Here is a 24,013-nt window from a genome sequence, read left to right on the forward strand (position 1 = left end):
TTTATGCAGAAGAATTTTAATGGAGTTATTCCAAGCTATCGGAATTTTTTGACTATACAAGCAGATGTTGAAGAGGTCTTGTATTTTTTTCAGGAGAGAAGTTTTGCCAAGTTTTATAGCTTCTGTAACTATTCCATCATCTCCTATTGTTGTTCCTTGTTGTTTTTCATTTTTTTGAGTGCATATTGTATCTCATTTTGTTCGGACGACCAAAGCGGCTGGAGAGCTGAGTAAGCGATAGCGTTCAGACGACATCGCTGAAAGTCAGCCGCTGAGACATTTAGTAAGCTTTCCCTATCAGCGCTGGATACAGCCTTTTTCTGTCTTTACACGGCAAATTACGTGTAGTAAAATTCTCACTGGTATGGAAACTGCAGATGTAAACATTAGGTTGACAGTGACATTGTCATTAGAAAGGTAGAGATGGCTATTTCGGTTTCATTCAGTTTTTGAATGTTCTTGGATAACCTTTACTTGTATAAATGATAGGATTATTTTTTCACTAAATATGTATTCAGTGGTTACCATTATTTATATACTATACAAATAGTCGAAAAAGAAAAAAAGTTTATTAGCGGAAACAGAAGACCAGCTTAAGATATGGATGAACATATTATCAGAAGAAAGTCACAGGCTGTTAAACTCATTCTTCAGAGTTCCCAAAGCTTCATACACCTGGGCAGAGAGCTAAATGCTCAACTAGACCACTGAAAAGAAATCATAAGACGCATTAAAATAGCAAGGTCTGGTTTCGTGAACATGCGTAAAATGCTCTGTAACCCCAAGCTATCAGTCACAATAAGATTGAGAACACTAAAGTGTTATGTGTGAATGTGTGGTCTCTATTACTATATGGTTGCGAGACCTGAACATTAAGACAGTATGACGTTAACAAATTGAATTTATTCGAAATGTGGATGTACCTCCGAATGTTAAGAATAAGCTGGGCCAGCAGAACCACAAATGAAAAATTACTGAAAATAATAAACACACGTCCTCATCTGGTCAATACTATCAAAATTAGGTAGACGTCATATCTAGGACACATAATGCGCCATAAGGAATTTGAGCAGCTCCAGGTAATAGTAAATGGCAAGATCGAAGGTAAAGGGGATTAAAGAAGAAAGAAAAATCTTGGCTCCGAAACATCAGAGATTGGACCCACACAACAGAAAATGACTTAATTCATCAAGCCCAGAATAGAGAGAAATTTGCCATATTGACCGCCAACCTCAATATAGAAGTCACTTAGGAAAAGGAGCCGAAAATATTATTTTATTATTTTTCTTCGAGAAAAAAAGCGTTAAAACTCTCCGTAAAAAGCGAAGCCTTTAATTCTAAAATCTTAAAATCATCTTTATTAAAATATGAAGCCAACATTTAATAATTCACTCCAGGAAATTGGCGAAATGCATAAAACGTAGTAGATGCTATTGCTTCAGCAAATAGTCACTACTTTGTAGCATTTTCTTTTACATAAAAGTAGGTGCGTTTGTTGAGAAGAACTTACTACACAACAGAAGTACCTACTACTGACCAGAAGTATCTACTAAAAAGCGTAGCGCCAGCATTGCCTGCATTACACCAATCGTGATGGAATTAGTTTTCCATGTGCTTGTGATTTGTTAATTCACATTTTTACGTACCAAATTATTAGAATTGTACATGAGTAAAAATGAGTGACTCAGATCCGAAGCGACAAAAGAGTTACGCGAGGATAAAAATGAACAATTGTTATTTGTTAATCTTCTTCACAATTATTAAATTTTATTTGATAAAAGAATGACCCAAAAATTAAGAATCTTCTTCTTAGTTTGTAATTTTTTGACACACATTCATAAATGCTGTCATATTGTAACAAAACAATACCTACGCCGAAGACGTCCACCCACCAACTTCACTTAAACTGAAGCAAAATACTACTAAACAAGCACATACTTCAAAAGCGTAGTACATTCTTCTATGTAGGCTGGTAAATAGTAGCAAATACTACGGAGAAAAGCAAATGCTTTTTAAGTGTAGTGAAATCTTCAAAAATGTAGTACGTACTTGAAGCATTAGCATTTACTACATTTTATGCCACCATGGGCACTTTACTTTATAGCTAAACTCGTACTTATTTATGGTTATCGGAACAAACTCTTATAAAATAATACTTTTATTTGAACTTTAATGACTTGAAATACTTGTATTTTCCATAAATAATATATAAACAATAAATAACTTTTTATTAATTGTACGCCGTAAATCAATTATTATTTTTCAAATACACTATCAATACTATTTAATAAACAACTCTGATTGATTTTATTATCATCGTAAAAGCGTTAAAAAGCAGTAGCAGAATGAACTGCTATATCAAAATAGCGTGTCGGACACATCTCTACTTGTCACTGTCTTGAGTCTTGTCATAACATTATATTCGAATGAGTGCTTTATATGACAAAGATAGCGAATGTTCAATTTCCACGGACATGGTGTCCATTTTTTTCGAATCCTGAAAAAACTAATAAATATTTAAACACAAAATGAAAGACTAAATTATTATCGAGGGCCGAAAGTCCCTTAAAATATATAAGAAGTTTCTTTCGAATGAGATATTTGAAATTAAAAATCACACTACATTTTCTCTTAGTTTTTCACCCCTGTAACTTATTAAAATAAACATTATAGAAGTTCTCAGGGACTTTCGGCCGTCGCTAATAACGTAATCTTTAATTCTGCGTTTAAATTTTTGAAAAATACTTATTAGTTTTCTCAGGATTCGAAAAAAATGAATCCCCATTTGAATAGCATTGCAGCCGAAAATACGTACCGATCCTCTTAAGATCTTTCCCCAGTGTGAACTTTTGTATGTCTACGTAAAGTAACTTGTTGGGTAAACTGTTCTTGATCTACCTTTTTTGAAAAAACTCCTTAAGACAAATTTGTCGTGTGTGAATTTTTATGTTTATTTAAACCTCTTTTTTCAGTAAACTGCTTTGGGCACATTTCACATTTATAAGGTTTTTCACCAGTATGAACTTTCATATGGTTATTTAGATTACTTTTATGTGAAAACTGCTTAAAACAAATTTCACATTTATGAAGTCTTTAACCAGTGTGACCTTTCGTATGGTTATTTAAAATAAATTTCCGACCAAACTGCTTGTCACACATTTTACATTTATAAGGTCTTTCTCCAGTGTGAACTCTCATATGGTTATTAAAAGTACTTTGTTGAGTAAACTGTTTAAGACAAATTTCACATTTATAAGATCTTTCCCCAGTATGAATTTTCATATGGATATTTAAATGAATCTTCTGAGTAAACCGCTTGAGACAAATTTCACATTTAAAAGGTCTTTCACCAGTATGAACTCTCATATGTATATTTAAATGATATTTTTGAGAAAACTTCTTAAGACAAATTTCACATTTAAAAGGTCTTTCACCAGTATGAACTCTCATATGTTCATTTAAAGTAAATTTTTGAGTAAACTGCTTAAGACAAATGTCACATTTATGAGGTTTTTCCCCTGTGTGATCTTTCATATGGTTATTTAAACTAAATTTCCGACTAAACTTTTTAAAACAAATTTCACATTTATAAGGTCTTTCTTTAGTATGAACTATCATATGTCTATTAAAAGTACTTTTCAGAGTAAACTGTTTAAAACATATTTCACATTTATGATGTCTTTCGCCAGTGTGAATTTTAATATGTTTATTTAAAATACATTTTTGAGTAAACTGCTTAAGACAAATATCACATTTATAATCTCTTTCTCCAGTGTCAACTTTCTTATGACTTTTAAAATCGCAAGGTTTACATTGGTAAGATCCTTGTGCAATCTGAATTTTCTCTTCGGATTGTCGACTTATATATTCTTCTTCTTTATGAGACGAAGGTGTTTTCATAATTTTCGTTCTGTGCTCCTCCTCTGAATCATCTAAAATAGAAACCTAGTATAAACATTTTGCTACAACAAACAATTACAGTAGGGGAAGCAGGGATGCTAAATTTGCAGTAACTCAAGCGTTATGGGGACCTATTGTGTTATGAAGATTAGGTCCTAAAACCAAAAAAGGTAAATTTTCCATTTTAGTGGGGACTTTCCATCTTTTAATTCAATTTTCCATATCCAAAAATCGTTTTTTGCTATTATAGCTCCATCTATCCACAACTCGAAAAAATGTCTTGAATAAAAGTTACTTATTTTTATGTAACGAATCCAATTCTGTAATAAAAATGGGGGCTCCTATTTGAGATTTTAAAATCACTGATGTTCATTTCGTGAAATATTGCAGGGTTCTTATTTAAATTATTGAAGTTACCCCTAACCCCTCTCCGTGGGGGGTCGTGTTTGGTATCATTCAATAGATTTTTGTAAAATATTGAACAAATATTTTCAATTTTTCGATCTGATGTTCATTTCAGGAAATATTAGCTTTTTTAGTGAAACTTTATGACTCAGTCATTTCCTTACCGAAGGATTCTTATGTATTTTGTCTCCTGAATTCTAATCTGCAAACGACATTTCGATATCTGGAACCATCTTCGAGATAATCGGCTTCAAAGTAGAAAAATGTGAGGTCACAATCCTGAGAATATTTCGGCTGACACAAATAAACATCAAATTGAATTTTATTATTTACTTATTTAAACAAATTATATATGTAGTTACGTTGTATTAAAATAATATTTCTAAATATGACTAAAGGAATTTTATTATTTATTACAATGTTATTACTTAGCGTATGTATGAACAAAGCATAATAAACAACAGTGCAGATTACTTTCATTCTTTATATTTTGCACAGTAAAATATTCGTTGTCACGTTGTTATGTTCATAAATGACATCACCGATTATATAAAATTTGCCAAGTTTCTTCTATTTGCAGACGATCTGAAATTATTTCTTACAATAAAAAACGAACATCACTGTATTAATTTACAACAAGACATTCAAGGTATATCCACATTCTGTAAAAATAATGATTTGAACTTAAATGAATCAAAATGTAAACTATTGACTTTTTCTAGAAAGAGAGAAATAATACGAACAGATTATTTTATTAACGAAGTAAAACTTGAAAGGTTAACAAAAATCAGAGATCTAGGGGTATTATTCACTAGCAACTTCTCCTTTAATGAGCACCTTCTTAAACTAACTAATGATTGTTGTAGACTAGATTTATCCTAAGATCCAGTAAAGAATTTTATTGTGACACTACAATTAAGCTTTTTAATGCATATGTGAGGTCAAAACTCGAATATTGTTGTACCATATGGAGTCTGGAGTCCCTCCACCATATCACATAGTGATACATAGAGAGGATTCAGAAGAAATTTTTAAGGTCTTCATATCTAAAGAAATTTGGGATTTATCCTTTTAAGGTTTCCTATAACTTGAAGAGAATGATTTTTGACATTGTGTTATTGAGTGAAAGACGAAGAAATGCCCAAATCGTTTTTATATTTAATATAGTTCATCAAATCCTAGATTCTCCTATGATTCTTTCATTTATAAATTTTAATGTATCAGACCAAAGACTTAGATGCAGACACACTTTATTTAAAATAACTCCAGAATACGCAAACTCCCCCATGGCAAATTGCTTAATGGCAATGAACGATTTTATCGTGAGTGAAGACCTTGACCTATATAATATGAGAAAGAGTACTATGTTACATAAACTGTGATATTCTTTTTCTGATGAGCCTCTTTCAGTGCGTCACAGTTTTTCGATGTCTTTCTAACGCATTAAACTGTATGTGACAGAAAAAAATGCATGTCAGTGATTACATTTCATCGGTGACATTTATAACATTTATTCTAGTTGTCAATAGATGGCGCTATAATCGAAAAAAAATTATTTACGAATTATATAATATATCTACGAATATAATCTGTACAATTTATAAGACTATACAAATCAAAGAAAATAAGAATAAAATTGTATAAAAATGTATATTGAAAAAAATAAAAAAAAAATATGTATACAAAAAATTAAAAAAAACAAAAAAGAAAACAAAAAAATAACAATAAATATTAAAAAACAAAAAAAAAACAAAAAAAAATAAATAAATAAAAAAGTATCATAAATTATACAATAAAAAAAAGAAAGAGATTAAAAACAAAAAGAAGGTCCAAACCCCCACGGTGTCGAACCGGATTGAAGCCTTAGCGCTGTGTTAAAAAAAAACTTATATATTTATTAGTATTAAGTATTAGCATTTAGTTTTTTTGTCAATTTCATTATTTGTAAATTAATTTAAGTTGGTTAGGGCCATGAATGAAGGGTATACCTGCCTGTCAATTTAATGTTTCCACCCCCCTTTTTGGTTTTTTTGCTTTTTATTGATTTCAGTACCTACCTATGTCTGTATGTGCGTACATAAGTATTATATGTGCACATATGTAAGTAATCTTATTATATTTGGAATATTGTAGCAACCAGTAATTTAGTATCTATCGTAGCTGAATGGATCAAGTAATCCAAAGCCAATAAGGAAAGAAAAAAAACCATTTTATAAATGCAATAAACACAATTGATTTGTTTTTATGCCAAATTGCAAATAAAATGTGACAACTGTCAGATTTAACTAAAATGTCATGTCACTCAAATGTATATCATCACGGACTTACCTTTTTTTTCTACCATTTGTGAAGCACTGAAAAATGCTCATGAAAAGAAGCATACCCTTATTTATTGTTTTAAAGTGTATTTATTTTATTGTATTGTATAAATTGTATGTTCTTATTTCTTTGTATTGACCAACTGTGTGTTTGTAATTGGCATCATTGCTGTAAATGTGCAGCATAAATAAATAAATAAATAATATCTCCTTAAGGTCTTTCCCCAGTGTGAACATTTGTATGTCTACGTAAAGTAACTTGTTGAGTAAACTGTTTAAGACAAATTTCACATTTATAAGGTCTTTCCCCAGTATGAACTTTCATATGGATATTTAAATTATTTTTTTGAGTAAACCGCTTGAGACAAATTTCACATTTAAAAGGTCTTTCACCAGTATGAACTCTCATATGTATATTTAAATGATATTTTTGAGTAAAATTCTTAAGACAAATTTCACATTTAAAAGGTCTTTCACCAGTATGAACTCTCATATGTTCATTAAAAGTAAATTTTTGAGTAAACTGCTTAAGACAAATGTCACATTTATGAGGTTTTTCCCCAGTGTGATCTTTCATATGGTTATTTAAACTAAATTTCCGACTAAACTGTTTAAAACAAATTTCACATTTATAAGGCCTCTCTCCAGTGTGAACTATCATATGGTTATTAAAAGTACTTTTCTGAGTGAACTGTTTAAAACATATTTCACATTTATGATGTCTTTCGCCAGTGTGAACTTTAATATGATCATTTAAAGTACATTTTTGAGTAAACTGCTTAAGACAAATGTCACATTTGTGAGGTTTTTCCCCAGTGTGATCTTTCATATGGTTATTTAAACTAAATTTCCGACTAAACTGTTTAAAACAAATTTCACATTTATAAGGCCTCTCTCCAGTGTGAACCATCATATGGTTATTAAAAGTACTTTTCTGAGTGAACTGTTTAAAACATATTTCACATTTATGATGTCTTTCGCCAGTGTGAACTTTAATATGATCATTTGAAGTACATTTTTGAGTAAACTGTTTAAGACAAGTTTCACATTTATAAGGTCTTTCCCCAGTATGAACTTTCATATGGACATTTAAATTGTGTTTTTGAGTAAACTGCTTAAGACAAATATCACATTTATAATCTCTTTCTCCAGTGTCAACTTTCTTATGACTTTTAAAATCGCAAGGTTTACATTTACAAGATCCTTGTTCAATCTGAATTTTCTCTTCGGATTGTCGACTTATATATTCTTCTTCTTTATGAGGCAAAGATGTTTTCATAATTTTCATTCTGTGCTCCTCCTCTGAATCATCTAAAATAGAAACCTAGTATAAACATTTTGCTACAACAAACAATTACAGTAGGGGAAGCAGGGATGATAAATTTGCAGTAACTCGAGCGTTATGGGGACCTATTGCGTTATGAAAATTAGGTCCTATCCATTTTAGTGGAGACTTCCCATTTTTTTAATTGAATTTTCCATTTCCAAAAATCGTTTTTTTATATTATAGCGCCATCTATCCATAATTCGAAAAATGTCTTGAATAAAAGTTATTTATTTTTATGTAAGGAATCCAATTCTGCAATAAAAATGGGGGCTCCTATTTGAGATTTTAAAGTCACTGATGTTCATTTCATGAAGTATTAGCTTTTTTGTGAAACTTTGTGACTCGGTCATTTCCTTACCGAAAGATTCTTATGTATTTTGTCTCCTGAATCCTAATCTGCAAATGATGTTTCGATATCTGGACCCATCTTAGAGATAATCGGCTTCAAACTCGAAAATTGTGACCTCACAATCCTTTGAATATTTCGGCTGACACAAATAAATGTCAAATCGAATTTTATTATTTACTTATAATTTATATTTTAAACAAATTATATAGTTACGTTGTATTAAAATAATATTTCTAAATATGACTAAAGGAATTTTATTATTTATTACTTAGAGTATGTATGAATAAAGCATAATAAACAACAATGCAATCTGCAGATTACTTTTGTTCTTCATATTTTGCACAGTAAAATATTCTTGTCACGACACCTAATCCAAAGCAGTTGTATATTTGTGGAATAGGGTATACACTTTATACTCAGTATTTTATTTTTTGTGTGGATCAATAAATAATAATATAAACAAAAATAAAAATAAATAAAAATTATTGCATTAGCTGTTTACATAAATTATAATTTATGCAAACAGCTGTTTTATTGTCTTCAAAGCTGGCTGTTATTATTATTTCCATATGTTTTCTCTCTTATTTATATTATCTCTCATAAACATTACGTGCTGGAATAAAGAGCTTGGTCTCTTAGAACTTATGAGCTGGGCTCTATGAGTCTAGCATGGTTGATAACTTGCATATTTTAAATAAAAACAAAAAAATAAATTTAAAAACTTTGTACTATAAATAAAACACCACCTTCTTCATAATATATGTGTCGATAACCTACAACCACTGAAGAAACAGCTGTTCAGTGCTACAACCTACAAATTCTCAATTTTTAAGTGTTTTGTTAATTACATGCATCCAGTCACTGCAGAGCACTGTTATCGATGCAGCAGACACCTGCGATTCCTCACATCAGGCGCACAAGTCAGACAGTATAAAGTTAGCATTTAACAAGTACACAGCACATTGCTTGTGAGTGCCACTTGTGTTGAATGCATGTGACAATCGCATAAGAGAACCTTTAGATCTCTGACATAGATAATGACATGCAACAGTATTTATAATGTACCAACCATGGAAGTTAAAGGCATAGTCTATAGGCTACATGGAATAGGCAGTGGGGTTGTTAAAAAGGAAATATATAGCAAATATGATAGCGACCAGGAGAATGTAAACAATGAAGTAAAACAGTTAACAGTATACAATTACAATACATAACCAAATAAATTTGTTAATATAAGTTTAGGGACATGCAAATTTTAAGATTTAAGACCTTATTATTATCGGAGATGTCTAATATACGGTACACGCAAGATTTCCTGAATTGCTTGAATTGGAATTATAGAGATTACAACATTTTTGAACTTACTATGATTTCCTATTTGAAGTGAATATTTGTCAGGTTCATCCTTGAATTCTGGGAGATGTACTTCTGTGGATAGCTGACTGGCCACGTATCTCTGGTCATACTCCTCCAATTCCTCTTTAACTTCGACTTTAACATCCATAATTATTCAATATCTAAAGGGCAATCAAGTTTACACAACACTTTACATTACAGGAGTTCCCCTGTGCAAGTCTCGTAGTTTTAGCCTCAGTGATCAGTCACAGTGTTTAGCGACGTATGGCTAGGGCTAGCTAAAGTTAAAAGAATTCTTTATTCTTTTAAAATAATAAACATTAAATAAATTCATAAATTGAAAATAATACCATATACTTATTCTACTTATATATACCTTATCTATGAATAATACGAAACCCAAATTTCCAAATTTGTTTATAAACGTTAAAACGTTTACAAATGACAAATACAAACTGAGGTAAGTCATGTCACATGTCACAGAAAAAATGACAATTAATTTCTGTTCTGTGGTCATGTCTTCTTTTTGTTCTTCTAATGCACTATGCTTTTAACAATCGACCCAGATAAATTTGCTCTTTAATCCGCTTAAACTTCAATTTTATTAATTTTAACTTCCATAATTATTAATTATCTAGGAAAAAATAGTTACAATTGGTCAATTGAATCGTGCAAAAAACGAGCAAGTGCAAAGTCTGCCTGCAAAGCAATCGGTGTTGCAAACTTTCATGCAAGCAGCAAAGTCTTTCCACTTGCATCTCGGAACAGCAATTTAGGATCTTGTTCACAAGCGTTGCCAGCCAGGGTCTCATACGGGCTAATTTGAAATACATATCGAAGTTTTCAGTGCATTTTTACGTACAGTTTATTAGGTTTAATTACAGTGAGCCCTTAGGGCGCGTCCATTGTGCCCGCTGGTTTTCGAGCCAGCGCGTCGGATCGAAAAACCGGTCTACATCGGATCGCATCCGGAGAAATACAGTTCCCAATAGGTGTACCCAGGAACCCGGACCGTACCGTTATTGACCGAACCAAAACCGATATTTTTTAGTGGACCAGAACCGAAACTGAACCCTTAACACTTTCTTCAAATAAAATTTTTTATCCGATGACTAGATTTTGTGTCATTTTGGAACTACTAAAATTTTTTATTTCATTAGTAGTTCCAAAATGACATAAAATCTAGGCATCGGATAAAAAAGTTTATTTCAAGAAAGTGTATTTTTTTGTTCTTCTTAATGGCGGTACAGGCTCGTTTTTTTAATATTGTAATTAATTAGAGTAATTTCCACATAGTAATATATTTTTCAAATTGGGCTCTGTACCGCCATTCTTTATTATATTACGAATACGTGTGCCAAATATCTCGAAAAAATATTCAAAATTACAGCCGCAATCTTGGAACGCGTTTCCGCTACCTGTTGATCGCTACTGTTTCACCTTAAGAGAATAAAAGTTTTCATTCAAAAAGTATATAGAGTGAGTAACAAAAAAAATTGAGCCTATTAAATGAGCGCTGATAGGCATATGTGGCGCCCTTTGCATAATACATCATTTTTGGTGACGAATTTAGATTTCTTGTCTCAAAAACCCCCGGTTACCATATTTCGTGTTATTATCCCATACCTGTCAGGAAATATTTAAGAATAAATAAAATAAAAGTTTAACTTTGACACCCTGTATTTCGGTTACTATCAACTTTCATACTAAGGTAACGCTTAGCTTAAATCGACCTATTTTAAGTTCTGAAATCTAAGGTTAAGCTATGGCCCATTCTTTACCAAACACCCTGTATATTTACTTTTTTATCAGACTGTGAAATTGAATAATTTGTAGGAACCGAAAAAAACCGTTTGGACCGAAAAGATTGGAACCGAATCGAAATATTTTAACAAAACCGGAACCGGACCGGACCTAAAATTTTGAATGTTACTGCTAGAACCAGAACCGGACCTACCGGAACCTTTTATTTCATTTCGGTCCGGATCCCTGGGTGTAGGGGAACATGGGTAACAATGAGACACGGGGAACAATGAGACACCTGTATTTCTGGCTACCTATGCTTTTATGTAAGGACCACAAGGTTTCTGTTTGTAGGCATCCCACGTGTTTAGTTTCGTTCCGACCGGCAGTTAGTGTTAATATTTGACCAATTCTTTTTTTGTTAAAGGTAGGTATTTTTTAATTTTAAACGAAAAACCTGTTTTCTTTCATTTTTTGGCGAATGGATAATATGCAGGGCTTTATTGTTTGATAATTGGAGATATTTTTTCATTGAATCGATTAAAGGTTAGGTTGAAATTAATTTTTTTTGTTGTAAAGGTCGTTTGGGTAACAATGAGACATTGCTTGTTGGGTAACAATGAGACATGTCGCATTGTATCCCATAATGTAAATTATTTTATATCTTAATTTTAAATTAATTTTTGAAAAAAAAAAATGAACCGAAATCCTCCTAGGAAATTCGACAAAGGAACAATTGCGTACAGCTGTAGATGCTGGATCCAGAATCAGAAGAGTAGCTAAGGAAAATAACTTGGAAGTTTTAGACATTGGCAAGAGAATTGAATTACTATTATAACTTTTCCTCCACATTTAACGAACAAGTTGCAACCTTAGCTCTGGTTTTAAAAGTCTTTAAGCCATTTAGTTTGGCTTACAACGCTGCCAAAAAGACATAAAAATGATTTTGCCATGTCCTGTTAACATGGCATAACAAAACGCTTTTTATTCATTTGAAATTAAGTTCAATTTAAATATTCAGCAAAATTAATGTTTATGTTTTTTTTATATTACAATAAGGTTTAGTTTATTTATTTCCGAAAGGCAGAAAAATTAATGTTTTTTTTTATTTTATTATTATTGGATCACGTTTTGCTCAGTTCTAATATTCAGTAAAATGAATGTTTATCTACGTTTTTCTTATATTATTATTAGTTTTAGCTCATGCTGGTGTTTTATAATAAATAATTAAACATTTGATATATTTTTTTCATTATTTTTCTAATGTTTTGCATAAAAAATGGCACTTTTCAAATAGCGTCTCATTGTACCTCCGCTATGGGTAACAATGAGACAAATGACATTTTGATAGAATATTTTCTGTATTTACGTTATTTATCATTTTTTGCATTATATTCTATTCAAAATTATTTGGATATACTTATACCATCATGTAAAACTCAAAAAATAAATATTATTTAGCTTAGTTTCTAAAATACTAAGCTCCAAAAAAAAAGTGTCTCATTGTTACCCATGTTCCCCTACCCAAGCAGTTTACTCAAAAAAAGTACTTTAACACGTTAAGCTCCGGCATGCATTTTTTTGTGAGATCTGTGGACCGGCAATTAATTTTAATACGGCTTTGAGAGACACGGTAAGGTCAAGCTGTCCGCCAAGATCACAGCACCGTGAGACAGATACTGTCTCACGCGGGGCTTAACGTGTTAAAAGTCAACAGTAGCGCGTCATCAATAGGGCTTTTCATCGATTGTCATTTGTTTCGAGCTTCTGTCATGTTGTATAATCCATGTACAATCTGTGTATAATATTAATATATACTCCATCTAATTTACTTACCGTTGCACGTCATCCGCGTCATAGCCCGTGACGTCACATGATACCTACCATCCAAATTAGGGCACTATACAGTAAGAGTCACCGTACTAGACACGTGGGTATATGTACCTAATTGCTACCGTTGGGAAGTTATGATCAAATGCTTAAATGAAACTCCACTAAGCGATCTCATTCACCACTATCTAGACCTTAAAAGAATAAGCAGCACAAAATAGACTGCAAGGACACATGCAACAACACATTTGTATAAAGGTTACAACTCTTTCAAAACTGCTCTTCATACTCTTGCTGAAGACTCTAATCAGAAAGCTGAAACAGTTCTAGGTCTGGATCCCGCGTATGAAAAAAAAGTTGATTAATAGACCTGAAAATTTGTTAATAGCTTAAGGGTGTCTAGTCGAATAAACTTTGATATATGGGAACACCGGAACAGGGGCAGTTTTAATTGTGGAACAGGTTAAAAATTTGGAACGGTCAGACCGCGAAAACGGCACATTTATTTTGTCCGACAGAACAGACTCAAACTCTCCGAACAGAGATTAAACTCTCATGCAAAAATCAGACTGCAATTAATTTAATGAGTGGAACATGTAGAATATGTCAAATGACAGGAATTATGACCGGTGATAAATAGCATTAAAACGACCGTTTGGTGATAAATAGCAGTCTGATTTTTGCATGAGAGTTAATAATTCTCTGTTCGGAGACTTTAAGTCTGTTCTGTCGGACAAAATACATGTGCCGTTTTCGTGGTCTGACCGTTCCAAATTTTTAACCTGTTCCACAATTAAAACTTCCCCTGTTCCAGTGTTCCCATATATCAAAGTTTGTCTGACTAGACACCCTTAGGCGGCACACATAGTGGACGCGGTTTCCGCTTACGGGCAAACTGCGCGGTTCTCGCGCGCGTGTATGGTAACACAGTGAAGACGGGTAAAAGCGAGAGAGATCGTTCACATTTGGCAGTTGCGTCTACTACTCGTAGCAAAATGTCGTCTTCCGATGACGATATAATTGCTTTGGATTCTGTTTTGACTAAACTGAAAAGAAAGAGAGTTGGTGTATATCCTATTAATCGAGAAAGATTAATTTATGGAGAATATCATCATCTATTTCAAAAATTAAAAGATAATGAACGATTCTTCCAGTAGGTATACGAGAATGACTCAAGAGACTTTTAAATATATTTTGGAGAAAGTGGAGTATCGTTAAAACCAATATTAAACGCTCAACTTACAGTCAACCAACAGAATATCGAAAGAGTTGAGCAATATACATATCTGGGTACGAATTTAAATAGCCAATGGGACTACTCAACAGAAATTAAACAGCGAATAATAAAAGCGAAAGCAGTATACTTTAGAATGAGACCCATTTTCAACAGTCGAGACATATCATTAAAAACAAAATACTGTCTGTTGAAATGCTACATATTCACAGTTCTGCTCTACTGAATGGAAGCGTGGACACTAACTGTTGCATCTATGAATCGGCTCGAAGCTTTCGAAATGTGGTGTTATAGGCGCATCTTACGTATATCCTGGGTTGACCGAATTACTAATGTGGAAGTCTTGCGTAGAATGGGGAAAGAGTGTGAAATTCTCATAACCATCAAAACAAAAAAATTAGAATATCTAGGACATGTAATGAGAAATCAAGAACGTTACGGTCTTCTCGAACTGATTCTCCAAGAGAAGGTAAATGGTAAAAGATGACCGGGAAGAAGACGCATTTCCTGGCTTCAAAATTTACGAAAGTGGTATAACACCACTACCACTGAACTGTTCCGCGCTGCGGTAAACAAAGTCAAGATAGCCATGATGATCGCCAACATCCGGAACGGATAGGCACTTTAATAAAAAGAAGGAGTATCGTTTAATTAAAAACTGGTGTAATTTACATAAGCAGGCTATCCTTCCGGAAGAAAGGCTTGTTATAACATTGAGGTAAGTAGTTTTGTTGTAAATTTATTTTTCAAGTACTTATTTAGCAATAGTTAATACTGGAATGAGTTTAGAAATACCTAAATCACACAAAATTACGGTATCAATAAGATTGACTATTACTTTTGTTTATTATAATGTACAATTTATAAAATTAATCCATGGAGAACTATTAATTCTTATTATAAAAGAGGGAATAAACTAAACTCTCATTCGAGTAAACATTAAAACCGCGTGGAAAAAACTAAATTCTCATTCTAGCAAAAGCGGTCAGGCGGGTTGAAGCGGTTGGCCCGCGCGGACCTGCTTTGACTATGTTCGTGTACATTTAAAGACGTGCATTCTTTTTGAAAACGTTTAAAAGCGGGTCCGCGCGGTTTAACCGTAAGCGGAAACCGCCTCCACTGTGTGCGCCGACTTAAGCTATTAACAAATTTTCAGCTTGCTATTAATCAACTTTTTTTTCATACGCGGGATCCAGACCTATTCATGAAGCTAAGTGTTTGTTGAGAGAAATGTCAAAAAAAAGAAACTTTCATAATTAATGTTTTGGGCAACAATTTTAGAACGCTTTAACGATGTCTGTAAATGATTACAAAGAGAAGATATTTAACCTAAAACTGCAATTCAGCTCCTAAATTCACTTTTGGAGTTCTTAAAATTCCAAAGAGACCATTTTGCTTACTACGAGCAGAAGGTCTGCGATCTACAATACTCTGCCGACGAGAGCAAACAAACGCGAGCAAGGAAACTACATTTTGATGATGCTAATTCCAATGAAGTTCTTCTACAGGGTGGAGAAAAGTTGGAGATTGAAACGAATCTACCAATTTTGGATAAGCTAATTATTGAGCTGAGTCGCCAGTTGACAGCGTATGAGTCAGTAACTCAGTATATGGTGTTTTGTGTGTTTTTCCAAATCTGAGTGATACTCAAATAAAGGAATGTACTTCAAAACTGCATGAAAACTATACTGATTATATTGAACCTGAAATTTATGATTGCAGTTCAAATATTTTATAGTTCATCTTCAGGACTGGTAGCGAAAACAATGTATTCATGCTTCATAGTCTTTTTGGGCTCAAATCGACGTTTCGAAATTTGTCAGTAGCTTGTAATTTATCTTACGCTAATGATTACAAAATGCAACAGGTGAACGATCATTTTAAAAAATGAAAATTATTAAAAACTGTAACCGTTCGACAGTGGCACAAAATAGACTTAACACAGGAATACCTCTCGCATATGGAGGGGTTATCCGAGGTTTTGGAGGGAAAAGAAAAGTTCCTTAAGGGCCTCCTAGCTTGGGTTGTCTAGGAGCCTCAAGATTCTTAATCCGGGACGGGCTAATCCGGTCCGTTCTCAGATGTGACTTTCATCCCTGTCATGTTACTGACAAGAAACTATTCAAAATAATTGTTTTTTCAATACAAAAAATGCATTAGTTAATAGTATTATTACTCTGTTTTAAAATAATTTTATTCAAACACCAAAAATAGTACAATACTTTAAAGCTTTTAACAACTTTAACAAAATGACAAGAAAACTATAAACGTCAAAAGTAGATCAGCTGTATTTAATCTATTATTTGTTACCTTTCGATGTTAATATTCAGTTTTTATATATTTTCTGACGTTCTAAACGTCACTTGACATAAAAATAAACATTGCAACAAGAGTGAAGGGTCCAGGACTGTAATAGCTCAATGTTCCTATGTGTCTAGTAGGGTGGTTCTTACTGTATAAGGTGACTAAAGCCATGTAGGTACCAATTTCTCGGAACGCCATGTGATGTCGGTGGGTGGTAATCCCCAAATTCCAGCATCCCTTACATAGGCGCCACACAAGGGGCTGGTTTGTTACAATGTCGATTGAAACTTCTTTTTTCGATAAACTTCTTAAGACAAACATCACACTTATAAGGTCTCTCACCAGTATGAACTAGAACATGATTATTTAAATGACCTTTTTGAATAAACTGTTTCAAACAAAATTCACATTTATAAGGTCTTTCTGCATTGTGAACTAGAACATGCTTATTTAAATATCTTTGTTGTGCAAACTCCTTCAGACAAATTTCACATTTATAAGGTGTTTCACCAGCATACACTCTCATATGTTCAATTAAATAATTTTTTTTAATAAACTGCCTAAGACAATATGTCACATTCATAAGGTCTTTGTCCAGTATGAGCTGTCATATGTCCATTTAAATGAACTGCTTGAGACAAATTTCACATTTATAAGGTCTTTCACCAGTGTGAACTTTCATATGGGTATTTAGAGCACTTTTTTGAGTAAACTGTTTAAAACAAATTTCACATTTATGAGGTCGTTCGCCATTGTGAACTAGAACATGTTTCTTTAAGTTCCTTTGTGTTGCAAACTGCCTAAGAGAAATTTCACATTTAAAAGGTCTTTCACCAGTGTGTACTTTGATATGTTCATTTAAAGTAAATCTTTGAGTAAACTGTTTTGTCACAAATTTCACATTTATAAGGTTTTTCACAAGTATGAACTTTCATATGGCTATTTAAACTTCCTTTCAGACTAAACTGTTTAAAACACATTTCACATTTATAAGGTCTTTCTCCACTATGTATTTCTCATATGGGTATTAAAAGTACTTCTCTGAGTGAACTGTTCAAAACATATTTCACATATTTATAAGGTCTCTCACCAGTGTGAACTTTCATATGATATCTTAAACTACTTCTTAAGAGAAATTCCACATTTAAAAGGTCTTTCACCAGTATGAACTCTCATATGTTCATTTAAAGCATATTTTTGAGTAAACTTTTTAAGACAAATGTCACATTTATAACGTTTTTCTCCAGTATGAACATACATATGGGTATTTAAACCACTTTTATAAGAAAACTGTCTAAAACATATTTCACATTTATAAGGTCTTTCCACTCCTTTGTCAGTGTGAACTTTTCTATGCCTATATAAAGTACCTGACTGAGTAAATTGTTTAAGACAAATTTCACATTTATGAGGCCTTTCTCCAGTATGAACTAGAACATGTTTATTTAAAATACTTCGTTGTGAAAATTGCTTAAGACAAATTTCACATTTATGAGGTCTTTTTCCACTGCCAACTTTCAAATATTTTTCAAAATCGCTTACTTTACATAAATACGATCCTTTTCTAGTCTGAATTTTCGTATTTCCATTTACTGTTACCTCTTCGGAGTGTTGCCTTATAGATTCCTCTTCTTTTAGGAATGAAGGTATTTTCATTTTGTGCTCCTCCTCTGAATCATCTAAAATAGAAACCAAGTATAAAAATTTTGCTAAAAGAAAAAATGAATGTAGAAACTTCAGAATATGAAATAAATTATTTTTTTTTATTTGGACTTTGTTGTTTGTTTTGTTTTTATTGTTTTAGCTTTTGTTTTTTATACCTTCATTATTTTATTTTTGAAGTTATACTTCTTTACCGGCGATAGAGGGTGAATTTTTATATATTAAAACCTATCAGCCCGGCGCATGCGCATTATAACTTTGTTCTGATTGGATGTTCAAATGACATGTCAAAAATTATCCGATATGGCAGCTGTAGGACAGCTGTGGTTTGGAGGTAAAGGTAAACAAATGTATAATATATTAGTTTTATTGTTGTGAGGACAGAAACAAAAAAGTTTATAATATTGTAGTGACTTTTAAATAGTTTTTAAAAGCAACAGGTACGTAATAATTGTTAATGTATCATCGGTATAAACCTACCTATTTGATCTGCCAAAATACATAGTATGTAATACTTTTATTTATATAATTTGATTACCATCAAAATTTCTATCAATATTCACCTAATATATTGTTTTCTTACTCTATGTTTTGTTGTATTTTTTCAATTCTAAATCATTTCAATTCAAAATTAAAATAATTTGATCAATTTTCAAAATATCAAAATATCACAAGTTTAATCCGTTTAGTTAGTCGATCTTCGTAAATAATGACACATAGTGTCCGTGGCTAAGCGTTGAAGGCGAATGAATTCCAATACCAACCGCGCTTATCAGCGCTGGTTCGAGTCCCAATAGAAACTTTCTTTTTTGTTTTTTATGATTGTAAGTATATTTATTATATAATTGTATTTTCAGAAAATACGTATTTAGTTAAAAAAAATTTTCGACAATTAATGTTCAGACATCATTTGTGGCTTGTTTAATGTGTTTGTGTGTGTTTTATTCTTTTATTATTTTAATTCTTGGCACTGTTCTAATAAAAATGTTTGAGAAGTAGTAAGTATAAATTAGTTTAATATTTAAACAAAATATAAATAAAAAGTATATTAATTTTGTTTAAATCATATAATAGAAGTATAACTTCTTACGTGCGTACAAAGTACACACACATTCTTTTTTTACCCGACACCTTAGTCTACGTTCAGAGTGGAGGCGGAGAGCAGAGCAGCGATATTTTCTCGAGCAACAAGCAAAGAGCAAAGAAGTGCCAAGTCAGAGTAGGAGTAACGTAACAGGGGAGTGCATATAAAGATTTTCACTTTGGAAAAAATCAAACAAGATAGCACTTTTTGTAATTTCATTAAGAAATGTTTAATAAACAACATATCAAAAAGTTCTACTCGATAAGTGGGTGCTTCATTTTTTATTAAACAAATGAACTGCGAAATTAGATGTCTTCTTAAATAACTCCGAACATATAAAATTTAGAAAAAAATAGACTTCACCATTGAAAAATTCAGAAAATTTTACAAAAAAACTTGTGTAAAGATTTTTCTTAAGTTAAATCTGTAGTTTCTATAATTTTTTATTTATAACGCTAAAGTCACCCTTTAGCGTTATAAATAAAAAGCCAAACATTGGCGAACTGTAAACTAGCGTACGGCGAAGTGCACGGTTGAGTTATTTTAATGTAATTCTTTAACTAGTGGATCAAATGAAATTTTACAAATTGGACATGAAACAAAAATAATAGGGCTATCTTGTTGTTATAATAAAAAGAAATAAAATGTATGGGTATAAGTACGGTGTGGGCGAAAAATGAGATTTACATGAATTTTGTTCAAAAATGATTAAAAATGTGTAACTAATACAATTTTTATTATAAGGCTCTCAATTTTGCAAAACTTACCTTTCAAACATCTTACTAAACGATGTTTCGTTAAAAAAAAATCTCAAAAATTTAATTCAAATGATATGCCGTCTCAAAAAATGTAATTTTTGAAAACTTTGTAGTTTTACAGAATTACCACCACTTTAAGACGGTATTACTCAAGTTTGAACAGATTTATTACAGTTTTTTATATGTTTTTTTAAAGCTTAGGATGTAGTCTTTAAAACACACTAAATTATTTTACTTTAGAAATGAAATAAACTATTTCTTTTTGAGAAAATTAAGAAAGATAACAAAAATGCAATACACAAACCGAAAATTACCAGCTAACAAAAAAATGTTTATACAGTATGTCCCTAAGTTGTATCCATATGGAAAACTTTTTTATTATTAATTTTACGAAAAAAAGTTATTCTTTATAAAAATCTCTGCATGGTCCAAAACCTAAGATTCAACCATCAGATATCAAATTTTATGAATATTATACGGGGTATGTCAAAAAGTTTGAATTTCACTCAAGAGTAAAGTAGCTTTATTTTTCGCAATATTGAAAATTGCTATTATGAAAAGTTGTTTGGAATTAAAAACTATATTGTAATATGCAATTACATCCTTCTAATTAATTTTTTTTTTAATTATGGATAACTAACATTATTTTCAGTAATTTTAATTCTAATAACTCTTTTATTATTAATTTTACGAAAAAAGTGATTCGTAATAAAAAGTTCTGCATGGTCTAAAATACTCTAAAACCTAAAATACAACCATCTTATGTCAATTTTATACGAGGTGTGTCAAAAAAGATAAATTTAGATCAAAAGTAAAGTACCTTTATAGTTCAAAATATTTCAATACGAAGGATGTAATTACATACTGAAACATGGCTTTTAATTCTTAATAACTTTTCATAATAACAATTTTCGATATTGTGAAAAATAAAGGTATTTTACTGTTAAGCCAAATTCATATTTTTTGACATACCTTGTATAAAATTGATAAAATTTGACATAAGATGGTTGGATTTTAGGTTTCAGACCAAGCTGAACTTTTTATTAAGAATCACTTTTTCGTAAAATTATTAATAAAAGAGTTATCAGAATTGAAATAACTGAAATTAATGTTAGTTATCCATAATTTTTCAAAAAAAAATTTCAATTAGAAGGATGTAATTGCATATTAGAATATAGTTTTTAATTCCAAACAACTTTTCATAATAGCAATTTTCAGTATTGTGAAAAATAAAGCTTCTTTACTCTTGAGTGAAATTTAAACTTTTTGACATACCTCGTATAATATTCATAAAATTTTATATCTGATGGTTGAATCTTAGGTTTTGGACCATGCAGAGCTTTTTATGAAGAATGACTTTTTTTCGTAAAATTAATAATAAAAAAGTTTTCCATATGGATACAACTTACAGGGACATACTGTACAAAGTGATCAGAACTTTTTTCTGTAAAACTTACCTAAAATACATTTAATAATAAGATTCAATAATAATAAATGTTCAACAAAAAATTTTTTAGCTCTTATACAGTATGTCTGCGTAACTTAAAACCTATTGAGAACTTTTTTTGTTACCAGTTTTACGAACAAAAGTTATTCTTTATAAAATACTCTGCATCGTATATGATCTAAGATCCAACCATCAAATATCAAATTTTATTAATTTTATAAGAGGTGTGTCAAAAAATATGAATTTCACTCAGGAGTAAAACGTACCTTTATATTTCACAATATCGAAAAGTGTTATTAAGAAAAGTTTTTTAGAATTAAAAAATATGTTTAAGTATTCAATTACATCCTTCTAATTAAAATATTGTGAATAATAAAGACACTTAACTGTTAAGGCTATGGGTACATAATTCGCAAATATTTTACGTGTATCCCTACTTTTTCTGTCTTTACACGGCAAATTACGTGCAGTAAAATTCACACTGGTGTGGATATGTAAACATTACTAGAATGTCATTCTACTTGAAAATGTCATAATTAATTTAAAGAGATGGCTTTTGAATGTTCTTGGATAACTGTTATTTTTATAATTGCAAATTATTAATTCAGTTAATAAATGTGATAATTTTTTCACTAACTATGTTTTCAGTGATTGTAATAATTTATTTGTACAACAAAAACTAATAATCAATCGAGAAAAGAGGAAAAGTGTTAAAGTGATTTTTTAATAATATGTTGTTATTTTGGAACGCTTACAATTTTGAACATCTCTAACAACAAAATACTTGGATCACAGGATATATCTGATGTATTCTCTGCTTGGATCTTCCACAAATAATACACAATAAATAACTTTTTATTAAGTTCACGTCTTAAATCAATTATTTATCAAATACACTATATATCAATAATATTTAATCAATTTCTCAAAATATTCCCGATGCAATGTCAAATATTTAAAATTGTCACTGATTGTCAGTGTCTGACTGACAATATATGCTGACAATATTATATTCGGTTGAGTGCGTTGTAAGACAAAGACAGATTTGGAAAATATTACCACGGCATTGTGTTCATTTTTTTCAAATCCTGAAAAAACCAATAAATATTTTTGAAAAATTTAAACGCAGAATGAAAGACTAAATTATTACCGAGGGCCGAAAGTCCCTTAGAATAAATAAAAAGTTTATTTTGAATGAGATATTTGAAATTAAAAATCACACTAAATTTTCTCTTAGTATTTTCACCCCTGTAACTTATTAAAATAAACATTATAGAAGTTCTCAGGGACTTTCGCCCTCGCTAATAACGTAATCTTTCATTCTGCGTTTAAATTTTTCAAAAATACTTATTAGTTTTCTCAGGATTCGAAAAAAATGAATCCCCATTTGAATAGCATTGCAGCCGAAAATACGTACCGATCCTCTTAAATATTTTACATACCTCGTATAAAGTTGAAAAATATTGATAACTGATAGTTGTACCTTAGATTTTAGACCAGGTAGAGCAAATAATGAAGAATAACTTTTTTTTCGTAAAATTGATAATAACATAGTTATCACAATATTGTAATAAAATGATAATAGGTATTCGTAATTTGAGAAAAAATTGAAACAATTTTTTTTCGATTAGAATGATGTAATTGTATATTAAAACATAGTTTTTAATTTCAAACTACTTTTCATATTAGCTTTTTTGCTATTCTGGAATATAAAGGTACTTTAATCCTTAATGAAATTCATATTTTTGACATAACTCGTATAAAATTGATAAAATCTGATATCTGATCGTTGAGTTTCAGATTTTTGACTATCCAGAGCATTTTATGAAGAATAACTTTTTCTCGTAAAATTGATAATAAAAAAGTTTTCCATGTGGTTCTTAACTACAGTACATACTGTATAAGAGCTTCTGTATAAGAATTTTCAAATTGTAATGCCATATTCGGATTCAGCATAATCAAAAACAAAATAGAAACATATTCGATCAAAGTAAAATGATGAATTCAACGATATTTTTAAAATTATTTGTACAAAACAATTGTTATTGTTTAAACAATTAATAAACAATTAGCGGCTAAATCTGCGAGTAGAACTTTTTACTTTAACGTATATATAAACTAACAAAATAAGTTTTAGAAAAATATAAGCTTGTTTGAATTTTTCCGAAACAATGCATGTTTTCGTTCTAATTGCACTCCCCTACAAGAGCTCTTTCAGTTTCTTCCCACTCGGTCTCTCTCTCTCTTTCTCTCTCTCTCTCTCTCTCTCTCTCTCATTGCATCCCTCCTTGTGGAG

At 31.1% G+C, this 24,013-nt stretch overlaps 2 protein-coding genes across 7 annotated transcripts in view; both read right to left on the reverse strand.

Moving 5' to 3' along the window:
* The window catches only part of LOC114336323 (zinc finger protein 239-like), a 68,210-nt gene extending 52,585 nt beyond the window's left edge, over positions 1-15,625 (reverse strand). For 2 of the 6 annotated variants that reach the window (XM_050655111.1, XM_050655109.1), the window contains exons 1-2: positions 13,235-15,625; positions 9,665-9,933 (exon numbers count right to left, since the gene is read on the reverse strand). In XM_050655111.1, the coding sequence (XP_050511068.1) occupies positions 9,665-9,803 (139 nt within the window). In that variant the 5' untranslated portion in view covers positions 9,804-9,933; positions 13,235-15,625. Of the gene's footprint in view, positions 1-2,228; positions 3,933-4,692; positions 7,935-9,664; positions 9,934-10,031; positions 10,105-13,234 lie in introns of those variants that run through there. The other 4 variants (XM_050655110.1, XM_050655108.1, XM_050655105.1 and 1 more) reach the window with 4 other exon arrangements.
* Positions 15,626-16,640: 1,015 nt separating this feature from the next.
* LOC114336318 (zinc finger protein 664-like) overlaps positions 16,641-24,013 on the reverse strand; it is a 29,011-nt gene continuing 21,638 nt past the window's right edge. Inside the window, exons 2-3 of the mRNA XM_028286662.2 lie at positions 18,309-18,445; positions 16,641-17,117 (exon numbers count right to left, since the gene is read on the reverse strand). Coding sequence (XP_028142463.2) covers positions 16,815-17,117; positions 18,309-18,445 — 440 coding nt within the window. The 3' untranslated portion in view covers positions 16,641-16,814. The remainder of the gene's footprint in view (positions 17,118-18,308; positions 18,446-24,013) is intronic.

The sequence above is a fragment of the Diabrotica virgifera genome, chromosome 6 (genome assembly GCF_917563875.1).
Source record: "Diabrotica virgifera virgifera chromosome 6, PGI_DIABVI_V3a".
Classification (NCBI taxonomy): Eukaryota; Metazoa; Arthropoda; class Insecta; order Coleoptera; family Chrysomelidae; genus Diabrotica; species Diabrotica virgifera.